This window comes from Mastomys coucha, unplaced genomic scaffold (assembly GCF_008632895.1).
Source record: "Mastomys coucha isolate ucsf_1 unplaced genomic scaffold, UCSF_Mcou_1 pScaffold20, whole genome shotgun sequence".
NCBI lineage: Eukaryota > Metazoa > Chordata > Mammalia > Rodentia > Muridae > Mastomys > Mastomys coucha.
In genome coordinates, this window is record NW_022196903.1 from 99,882,330 (window position 1) to 99,894,076 (window position 11,747).

Consider the following 11,747-nt stretch of genomic DNA (forward strand, 5'->3'; position numbering starts at 1 on the left):
GTCTGATTGTTCAAGCAGCATGTGTATGGTAGAGGATTGCAAAATCGATCATCAATAGGAGGAAAGGATGTATTTTAAAAGTGATATTTAAATAGTTTAATATTCTTTACCCTGTCTTTCCAAGGGGTGATATTTCTACTGACTAGGAACCTATCAACTCACCTTCCTTCCCCAACCCCAAGTGTCCTTTCCAAAGTATGTTTAAGTAGTCTGGAGAATGTAGCCATCTGACGCTGATGTAAATGCTATGATATGAAATTTTCTTTCAAAGAACCTGGAGGAGGGTTTTGAGTTACCTGGTGTTAGAATAGAGCCTGTTTTAGATGATGGAATTAAGGGTGCACACAGGAGTATCTACATAGAAAGAAAATACTTATCTACATCTTGAGAGAACCTCTGAGACTTGGTTTCTTTGTCTGTTTACAGGCGTGATGGGTGAATATGAGCCCAAAATAGAAGTACAGTTTCCAGAAACCGTCCCGGCTGAGAAAGGAACAACAGTCAAACTGGAATGCTTTGCCTTAGGAAAGTAAGTTCTAGCAGTTTCCCCTGCCCTCAGCTCTGGCAGGGAGAGAACTGTCTTCAGTGCTCACAGCTACGGTTTCTGAATTGCCTGAAAATCAAATGATATTTCTCTTTGTAATTCTGTATATACATCTTTGATTCTTCCCTCTTCCTACGGAGAGCGACAGGTAATGGCTGCAGAAGGATTGGACTGCCACAACTGACATGGCCACAAAGGAAAGGAGAATAGATCATTCTGAAAAAGAATTTCATTGTGTTATTATGACCTATAATACACATGCTGTCTAACCCAGAGTGACAGGAAAACAGGCCTTCATTTGAGGTACAGGCAAGCTGACTGTTAGGAAAAAATGGGGACTTTCATTCTGGCCCCACTTACAGAGGTTACAAAAATTTTCTTGCATGGCTTTTCAAATTACACAACTCTTCTCTCTCATTTGGATTCCCTTCTGCTCTTGCTAGAGATAGAGAAGAGCTGATATCTAAGAGTATATTTTAGAGTAGTCTGAAAATTATTCACAACTTTATTATTCCATCTGGATTACACTTAAAAGAACCTACTTCGAAAGCATTTAGCCCTTCCCATAGATGATCTGCCGGCCACAGGGCATCTAAAAGGAAACTCAGATCTGCTGGAATTTTTATATGCCAGTAATCAACAGGATTAGTTTAGCATCAACAATATAAACTACCACCAGAAGGGTGAGCACTGGTGCCCTTGTTGATTTTAATGGTCTGTATCTGTATTTTCTCCTAGCCCTATCTAGCCAGCTACCCATTCCTAATTCTGCCTGTTTTTTTCCTGAGCCTAAGTGTTTATGAAAGCCACAAATTTTTACTCAATCCTGTCTCAGTGTATAATATTTTTAATGCAATTATTGTGTTGTACAGAAACTTTAGGCATTATTTGCATTTCCAATTTTGTTTTCAACTCCAATGGAATGATTATTTTCAAGTTGTAGCAATGCAGAACACAGTGGTATCTTAGCTTGGGAACACTTTGATGAGGTTTAATACAGTGGCAATTTTGTATCTCCTAAAAACCTACCATGGTATATAAACTGTGACAGAGCTGCAGGATGGAACACGAGACAGAAATGAAAGGCACTGTAAAGTCACATGTAAGACACCAGCAATGATTTATTGCTGAGAAGAAAAGCAGATGCTCGCATTGTAATGCTGTTGATCTTAAAATTTTAAACTCTTTCTGTGAACCTATAAAACAGACGACTTGATCATCAGGATGTACACTTAGGAATGTTTGCAAGGTGACACATTAAAAACCCCTCCTTGGAGAAAGCAAAATTCACATTGCTCACACTTCCAAAGGGACTATGAATTAAAGTCTATTCACAGTGCTTAAATGATGCTAAAATAAAAACAAAACACACAAATTGGGTTCCTCAGTTCTATGCAGAAGTGTTTGAATTTGCACATCTAGCTGTTGAAACACACCATCACTGCCCACTTAAGACCAGAAGTGCGGTTATGTTTAACTGCATGTATTAAGTATACATCTGATGGATGTTAAGGCACTCACCATGTGCTTCTGATGGAGCCCTCCTTAATTTTGAGTCACTGTCTGCCTAATGAACTTAAATTATTTTAAAAACAAATGTAGTAGCATTGATAGTTTTAATTTTTTAAATACCATCTCAAGTTTCCCAGAGAAGATTGGCAAGTCTTTCCTGTAATTACTTCTCTGGGAGTGTTGTTGTGAAAAATGAATAAGTAAGTCATGCCACCTCCTGCCAGGAAGCTGCAGTCCTCAAAGCTGAGGTGAGCTTCAAAAACACTCCTTTGCAGACAGGTTGCTGCCCTCACTGGCAATTTAAGATGTGTTCCAAACACTTATGGCAAGATGATAGATGTGTTGAGAGGATGTTAAGACTTCAAGATTGTTTCTTGTTTTTCCATCTTGCTATTTTAATTATTGTTCTTACAAACCACCTTCCAAATGGACCTCTATAAGTGGTTAAAGACGTCAATATATAAATGACAATAAGGACAGACACCAACTGTGTTACCCAGATCAGGCTGCCATGAGTGAATGGCTCCCCAGTGCTAGCAATTAGGTTGGAGTTCCAGAGTTTATGAGTTCATTATTTTACTATCGCTGGTTCTGTGTGTTGGTGTAGCTTACAGTGTGGTACTCACATTGCTGGATGTTTTGAAGAATATATTGCTTCTGCTCTCTAGTGTGGTGTTCCAAATTTAGAAGGAACAAACAGCCAACACCTTATTATAATCTCATGATTTATGGGTTAGGAATCTAAGCAAGGTTTTGCTGGGTGATGCTTTTGGTCTCTGTGATGTCTTTGAGGGTTTCATGGTGTACGGCTACGGGAACCTCAGTGGTGTTCCAAAAATAAGACTCTGGAAGCTATCTGTTTCATAACACTTGCATCTAGAAGTTGACTCAGTATAACGAATGTCTATTTACTTATCAGAGTAGTCAAAGAGCCTGACAAGTTCAAAGGGAGGGGACATAAACCCATTCTCGGTGAAAGGAGTGTGTAGGAAGTTGCTTCTGTCTCACTTCTACCACATGTGTGCCTGAACATTTTTATTTTAATAATTATAATCTAGAAACCCATAGATATTAGAAAATAATGAAAAGTATATTTTAAAATGTTATTTTCTTTAAAGAGTAATGGTGTGTAGGAGGTTGAATGCATTGTTTAATGTTAAGGATGTTGATTTTATGAAAAACATGTGAATGATGCTTGAGATATAAATGTTGCTTAAAATCATGGTAATACATAAATGAATTGTGGGAAATGCCTTAATGTGTTCATGGCTTTGGAAATGATGGAAAGAGTTATCAGGAGATTGAAAAAACAAGACAGAGCTTTCATTAATTTGGTTTATCCCATTTTATTCTCACTCTCAGCCCAGTCCCAACTATTCTATGGCGAAGAGCTGATGGAAAGCCTATAGCAAGGAAAGCCAGAAGACATAAGTCAAATGGAATTCTGGAAATTCCCAATTTTCAGCAGGAAGATGCTGGTTCATATGAATGTGTGGCTGAAAATTCCAGAGGCAAAAATGTAGCAAAGGGACAGCTGACTTTTTATGGTAAGTTTTCAGTTATTGTTATGCTACGGAACTTTTCATATTAAAATCATGCACTTGCAGATCTGCAATGGGAGATTTTCTTTTAAGGTATCATGGAGAACAGGACTGTATAAGACTCACTTTTCTACATAATTAGCATGCCCTAGATGACTCTGGGTGTGGAAAGTAGAGGTGGGGGCAAGGATGTTGTAGGAGCAGAGAGGAAGGAATTAAGCTGATGTGTTTTAGACACGGACGATAGTGTGAACACACTCCCAAAGGAGACCGTTTCCCTGTTTTCCTCTTCCCATTGAGCTATCAGCCTGACACCAGAAGTAAGTTAATAACAATTCATGTGTGTGTGTGTTTGTGTGTGTGTGTGTGTGTGTGTGTGTGCGTGTGTGTGTGTGTGTGTGTGTGTTAACTGAAGCTCTATGCTCCATTTGAATTTTTGGTTTCAGGTTCATCCTAATCCTTCTTAAATGTGTCTTCTTGATAGCAGTTTAATGTAGTATCATGATCATTTCAAATTGCACTCTATCCAAATTTAGTTCTCAGTGTGGACCTCCGAGTACAGCATAGAAAGTATGTCATCACATAGATTTCTTTTTAGATGAAGGCAGCTGCTTTTGTTCTGATCAAATCATCTGTATTGACCCAAATGTAAATGTAAAATCTGTGTCACCTGGTTCTTACTGAGCATTACCTGGATAACTTTGCGGCTATTGACGTGAATTCCAGAAAAGAATTTCATTGGAAATGCATTATAAAATAAATCTGAGAGATTCCAAGCTTACCAGTTTGTTTGTTTGTTTTGAGACAGAGAGAGAAGCTCTGTATTTTGTAGCTCTGGCTGTTCTGGAACTCACAATGTAGATCAGACTGACTTTAAACTCACAGATATCCACCCGCCTTTGCCTTCTAAGTGTCATGATTAAAGGCATGTGCCACCACACCCAGCCAGTTGCACACATTTCTATGTGCTCTTCTTCCAAGTCATTTATTTTTAAGACAAGCTGAAAACTACACTCAGTGATCAAATAAAGCAAATTAGAAACAGATTTGAAAGCAAGAACTATATCCAGCATCTGCCACTGGACTTCTCCACAACTCGCAGAATTTTACACTCATATACTACTGAAGCCTCTGGTATGGTAGGATTCTAGAAAATTCTTCATAAAATGAACAGGACAACTGTGGTTGGGGCAAAGAAAAGAACCTCACTTTTCTTATTTATAATATATCTATACCAAATGTAGGATTTGATGTTTACTTTTTCTTTTGTAAATTATGAGAGTCGGTGTCTTTTTTGATGGGTTGACAAATATAACATACCACAGTTACCTAGAAATTCACAAAAGCCAAAGTTACAGGCTTATTTGGTGAGAAGCAATTGCCATGTATGTTGTTTTTAACTGTTTGGGATTTATTTTCTCACCCACCTGATAATTATTTTCTTTCTGTCAGGTAGCAACCACTTGAACTTAATTTTTCTTCTTAATTGAATAGACTTTTGGATGCATTGGTTTTTAACGGTATTTAAATCACTGAATGAATTGAGAAAAGTGAATTTCACTTGCGTGATTTCATTCGTATGTTAAGAAGGTGTTTTCTGTAGCCATGTTTTACCATTAATCTTCCTAGGGATTGGAGGTCTTCATCCTAGAAATACAGCAATGCAGTCACGCTAGTGGAGAATGAACATTCTCATTGGCCCCCAACCTTGTGGGAAATAGGTGCTTCCCAAGCATCCTGCCCTAGAGATGAGAGTCAGGGGGTAATGGGGGGCTAACACCTTTAACCTTTTAAATTGTGCTGTCTGCAGCAGTGTTTGATGAGGGAGCAGAATAACTCACCTGTTTTCTGAAGATAGCAGAGAGTCATCTCCTTGTCAGTCACCCTTGATGTCACATCAGCTGACTCCCACAGCACGTGGCTATTATATCTGTCTACTCTTTTGTGCTGCCTCAACTAGCATATCATTGATATTGTTTTCACTGTCACAGGAAGGGACTTAATTATACAGAAGTGCTTGGCTATCATTTTTTTCTTGTCTATTTTTTTCCTGAAGGGAGGGGTTTGGTATGTTCACAGTGCTATATTCCTAGTATCCAACTGCCTCAATCTTCAAGCTAAATGAACTATTATAATTAAAATCACTGTGCAGAGTCCCACAGAGGAAGAAAATAGCCCTGATCACTTATCTAGCACTGTTCTGCCTTTGTTGACGAGACAGTTCCTTACAACATTAAGGTATGCTTGCTCAAGGGTTAGAAACCATTGGGGTGTGCTTAGAAATGTATATATTCAATTGTAATAAGAAATGAAACTTGCAGGAAAACGGATGGATATGAGAAGTATAAAATTAAGCAAGGTTACCGAAAGAGGACAAAATGTGCATGTCCTCTGTCATATGTAGATGCTGCTTTATGGTATAAATATGTACATATTATATAAGTGGATATTGTTCTCACATGGACATGAAAGAAAGTGGAAGATTATAAGAGGGAAACAGGGAAGAAGGCATAAGGGAGAAGCAGAAGCACTATAACAAACTTTTTCTGAAAAGCATAGTGATAGTTAGCACCTTGTACACTAATTAAAAACTAATCATCAAAACTAATCATCAAAAGGAAAAGTGAGGAAAACCAATATTTTGTTGCTGTAACACAGTGGTGACCCATTTGGGAGCTCTGCAGAAACAGTTCTGGTAAAACGGATTATTATTTCCTTGTATCACTAAAAAAGCATTTAACCTTATTTCAGAAGTTTACTGCATAGACTCACATTGTACTCCCCTCCCCTGTGTGAGTCTGGCAGAGGCACTGGGCAGCTACCAGTGCTATAGCTATGCCCATATAAGTTAATATGTGCTGATTTGTCTCACCATAGATGAAGGCCTGAGAGGACATACAGCACTTAATGTTACTTCATCTTATTTGTTTGTTTTGCTCTGAGCTATATTTTGCCAGAGCAGGTAAGTTTCATCTGTTCTTTCAGTGCTTTTCTTTTTTTCTTACAAGAAAAAAAAAAAATCTTAAAATGTAAATCGGTCATCCGGGAGGTGTTGGCACACACCTTTAATCCCAGCACTTGGGAGGCAGAGGCAGGCAGATTTCTGAGTTTGAAGCCAGCCTGGTCTACAGAGTGAGTTCCAGGACAACCAGGGCTATACAGAGAAACCCTGTCTCGAAAAAAACAAAACAAAACAAAAACAAAATAATAATATAAATCTGTCTTCAGATATACAATGGTAAAATTTGTTCCCTGGGACAGAACTCTTCCAATATGACTTTAACATATTATGCATTTATTTAAAACTATATTGATGTTGCCTCTTTATGTGGGGGTCCACTGCTATATAGTAGGATGCTGGAAAACTCTTCAATCTCTAGGTGTTGATATTTTACCAGATGGTTAACAGATAAAGTGCTCAAACAAACAAACTCAATATTTCAGGCTTTAGTGAGAATACCGGAGAAAATAATGACAGCCCTTTGAAATGAAGAAACCAGCTGCAAAGAAAGACTGCTAAGGTCAAGGAGTCAGGGAAGGCTTGGTTGGCAAGATTGACCTCTGAACAGAAATACCGAAGTAAAAACACATAGCCTTTACCTGGAAACCCATACCAGACAGAAAATAGGGATGATCAGAAGCCCTAACAAGTGTGACACGCTTGAGATGCAGGGAGGAAGTTCATGTTTCTAAACCATAATAAGGATGAAGGAAAGGATGTGCATCTGACACAAAGGTCAGAGCTAAGCAGTACCTTATAAGCCAGGTAGAATTTAGGCTTTATTCACAATTCATGGGAGGATGTTGAATGATGACATGGCTCCATCTCATTCATACTTCTAAAATGCTGGTTGCTGTGTGATGAGTAGATGTCTAAATCACAGGAGCAGAAAGGACAGCTAAGCAGCCATTTGTCCTGTCTATGTGAGCCATGGTCATGAGTGGGACTTTGAGAAAAATAAACACAGATGTATTTTAGAGTCAGAGGCAGTACATATTTCCCATTTCATTCCTCCAACCGTCCAGTTTAGAGTGTGTGATTAATGTTAACATGTTGAGAAGTAGAACTAGATCACAAATGCTGTGCTAGAGTTTCTGCAATTTCAGTGTACATCAGGGTAAGTGGAAAATCTTAAGAAAATACATGACAATACATTGGACAATGTACATGATGGTTTGGTAGATATGAGATTGCATTTCAGTCAATTTCCCAGGTGTAATTCTACTGCTGATACTTCTGTGGGGACCACATGGTACGGATTGATGTTCTGTGAAAGATTGTTTCCAATGTCCCAATAGATTACTTGCAGGAAATTTTTCCTTTTGCACTGGAAAGTTTCCACCTCACTGTTCCAGAAAGCACCACAGTCAGTCCATATACTCCAAGTAGAATCAGACATCAATGTCTAGTAATTTCTTAGATGTGAGAGAAGGAAAATGTAGTGTGCATCACTCGCTCGGAACTTGTTCATTATTATACCTGGTCACCTCAGGGGCCACTTCTTTTTCTGTACAAATATATAGGTGGAAATAAAAATCCTTGTCTTGAATAAGGAACTGTGAACTATGAGTCTGATAGTCAGTGCCTTTTGCACAGTTTCTCCTATAACAGCTGTTATACGTCTCTAAGAAAGTGAGAAATTTGTATCCCAATAAAGAAGTTTCTAGTTGAAGAACTTTGCTAACTCTTTTGTTGGAAAAAACTATTAGGCCCATTTCTTTGATTTCACAAATAAATTAAAACAATATTTTGCCCAAAATCATATATGGTGTGGGATTTGACTATGTTTGGGACTGGTCCTTGCCATACAATAAATGCCATGGTTGCTCCCAGTTCAACACTTTGATAAAATGTGTCAGGGACTCATCAGTCAGTCACCTTGGTACTGTATGCAACTCTGCCATGAATGAACATTTCTGGATGAACAATAGACTCTTTTCCTTTCCCTTTTTGTTTTCTAAGTGTTTTGTAAGCTGTGTATAGACCTTGCTTGCTGCAGTCCTGTGTCTATAAAGAAAAAAGATGTGAGCTTCATGGCACTGCAGAGTTTATGTAGGTGTGTGTGAGAGGTCATCAATAAGTAATTACAAGAGCATTTTATGTACAACTTCCTAATTCCATGTGAATGGGATATGTATATGTGAAAGCTAGATAATATTTAACACTGCAAAGTGGCTTAAAGGACAGAATGACCTGAAGATGAACACAGCAGTTAAGGTGATTTCACAGTACAGCAATAACTGCTTAATTGTGCTAGGGAGAACTCCCACTGTGTACCCTCAGTCACCCTCTGGGCGTCACATAAGGTACGTCCTTGATTTTTGCTTCTTTGCTTGCATCTAATGACACCAATAAATTCAGTTGCTACAGTTTATCAAGGAGTATGCATTGACTGTGGGAAATAATATAGAAATGGGAAGAGAAGCTTCTCACCCCATATGAAATGGCAAACCACAAAGGAAAGGACCACACCAAGGACAATAAATTTCAAGTGTACCTTTCAGAACAACAACAACAACAACAAAAAAAAAATCACTGAAAGCCTCAAATATGTAATTATGGTGTTTATACCACCAATATCCACTATGTTTTTTTGTTTTATGGGATTTTGTTTTGTTTTGGTTTGGTTTGGTTTTTGGTTTTTTGAGACAGGGTTTCTCTGCGTGTAGCCCTGGCTGTCCTGGAACTCACTCTGTAGATCAGGCTGGCCTCGAATTCAGAAATTCGCCTGCCTCTGCCTCCAAGTGCTGGGATTAAAGGTGTACGCCTCCACCACCCAGCAATCCACCATGTTTTAAGTTAAAACAGATTTTAATTTAGAAAACCATTTGTTTTAAATGACAAAAAACCAGTGTGTATGGTCATAATTATCATACTTTAAGAAAAGGGATTCTATTTTCCCAAACCAAACAGCTATGGAAATAGATGGTATTATTTGTACTTTTGCAAATCTCTTTAGCATCTATTTTACCAGAAAAAAACTGGATTATCCTCTCATATGTATTTTTATGTGTTGGTTTGTTTAAAGAATATGAAGAAAATCTGGTCTTACACACATATATGGTTTAAACATGGGCAATTCATGGATGTTCTGCAGGAATTCCAGGGGTCCATGGTGGTCCAGGGGTCACATTTTGAGCCACATGGGTCCAGATGAATACTCCCAGTGTCATGGACAGAACACACATAATTTTAGGTCCTCTGGCTAAAAGCGAGCAGAGCAAGCAGGTCCCTGTATGAGTTGTAATCATTGCTCTCTCAGTCTGGGTGGAGATGAAACTTGTATGTTTGTGTTTGCCTTAGAAGTGATATACTTCATATGATGCTGGTGAGAGTCACATGGAAGGACTGTATATTGTTGAATGAATTTGGAATTTATGGTGGACATGAAAAGGAAGTGAATTCAGCACAGTCAGACCTCATGTGCAGAAAAAAAGATTTCCTGTTAGGCAACAGTCATAGGTTAATTTTAGGGGAGGGACTGGCCTTAGTATATCAGTCCTAATGCATTTTAAATATGGAAAATAGTATGATTTAATTTTTATCTCTCAATAACTCACTTATAAAGTCATGAATTGTCCATAGTATCCCTGGGAGGAAAATAGAAAATATGTACTTTTATAGAAATTGTCATGTGTGGCCCTGGATAGTGTATAATCCTAATGTGTAATCCAATGTATAATCCTTCACCCATGCACACATGAGAAACACTCATTTGACTCAGTGAACAAAATCAATTCATCCATCCATTTATCAATAAATCAATAAACAAGTAGTTATGCATGAAAACAAAGTCTGTAGTAAGATGTAGGAGTCTTGGAGAAGCTGGAGGGGAAATGTTAGGGGCAGACATTATCATTGTGCATTGTATACATGTATGCAATTTTCAAAGAGTGAATAAAAGTTAAAATTATAAAGGAGAAATAAGACAGTGGATGACACGACACACAATAGTCAAGCTGTGTGTGCCACGTGGGCTGCAGATGAGGAGCACTGCAGTTGGCAGGACAGAGAGAGTCTAGAGGAGATATACTGGAGAACAGAGCATTTGTTAGGCATTGAAAAGAAAGAGAATATTCCTGAAGATAAGATGGTATAAGCAAAGATATGGAGGCAGGAACTGGCTGATTATTATAGCTAAGGATGAAGAAAACCTATCTGACAAGAGCTGAGGATTCACTGGCTGGAAGAAATTGGATGAGAGCAGATGGCAGATGAGTTTAACCATTAGCCCAAAGATATGAAATAATGGTGATAGTCTCTTAATGAATGTCACATTGACAGCGGGTGAAGCACATTACAGACCTCATCCAATATCTCATATACACATTGCTTTCTGCAATCATATTTGTTTTCTATGTTAATGAGTACCTATTAACAGAAATATGCCTACTACAACTTGCCTTCTAGGGTGTCTTCACATTTTCTACTGATTTCTTTATTATATTTTATGCATATGGGTATTTTGCCTGCACATATGTGTGCCATGTGGGTATCTGGTGCTTGTGGAGGTCAGAAAGGAGCATAAAATTTCTTTGAACTGCAGCTAAAGATGGGGTGAGCCACCATGGGTATGCTGAGAACCAAAACCTGAACCTTCTCTCCAACCCTTCAACATGGTGGCTTTTGGTGTTTGTCATTGTTATCTGTGAAAGTGTTGGTTCAAAGGCATCTCCTCTACCCTTACAATAAAAAAAAAAAAAAATCAGTTGGATCTTAAAAAGAAATGAGAAGACCATAAACAAGAGTGTGGAATAAAGCAAAAATATAGTAGAACAGCACAAGACACATAAATCCATTGGTTAAAAAGAAAAAGAAAACAGAAACAAACAACAATAAAAACAATATGTAGGGGTTCAAAAGATGGCTTTGCAGTTAAGAGCATGTCTGCTCTTGTAGAACACTCAGATTCAGTTCCCAGCACGCACATATAAAGGCTCACAAATACCTGTAATTATAGTTCCATGGGATCCAATTCATCTGACCTCTATAGTCATGTAGACTCACATGCTCATGCAACCTCTATACACACAGAGTCACAAAATTGAAAATATTCACATATGAAAGTCTGAGCGAGTGCTATAGTGTCATATTCAACTTTTGGTTCAGGAAGAAAACATAGGTTTTCTTTCTTTTTTTTTTTTTTTTT

At 38.1% G+C, this 11,747-nt stretch overlaps 1 protein-coding gene across 8 annotated transcripts in view; it reads left to right on the top strand.

Annotated features, from left to right (window-relative positions):
* The window catches only part of Cntn4 (contactin 4), a 975,079-nt gene that overhangs the window by 784,854 nt on the left and 178,478 nt on the right, over positions 1–11,747 (top strand). For all 8 annotated transcript variants that reach the window (XM_031382788.1, XM_031382782.1, XM_031382784.1 and 5 more), the window contains 2 exons: positions 427–529; positions 3,419–3,603. In XM_031382788.1, coding sequence (XP_031238648.1) covers positions 427–529; positions 3,419–3,603 — 288 coding nt within the window. The remainder of the gene's footprint in view (positions 1–426; positions 530–3,418; positions 3,604–11,747) is intronic.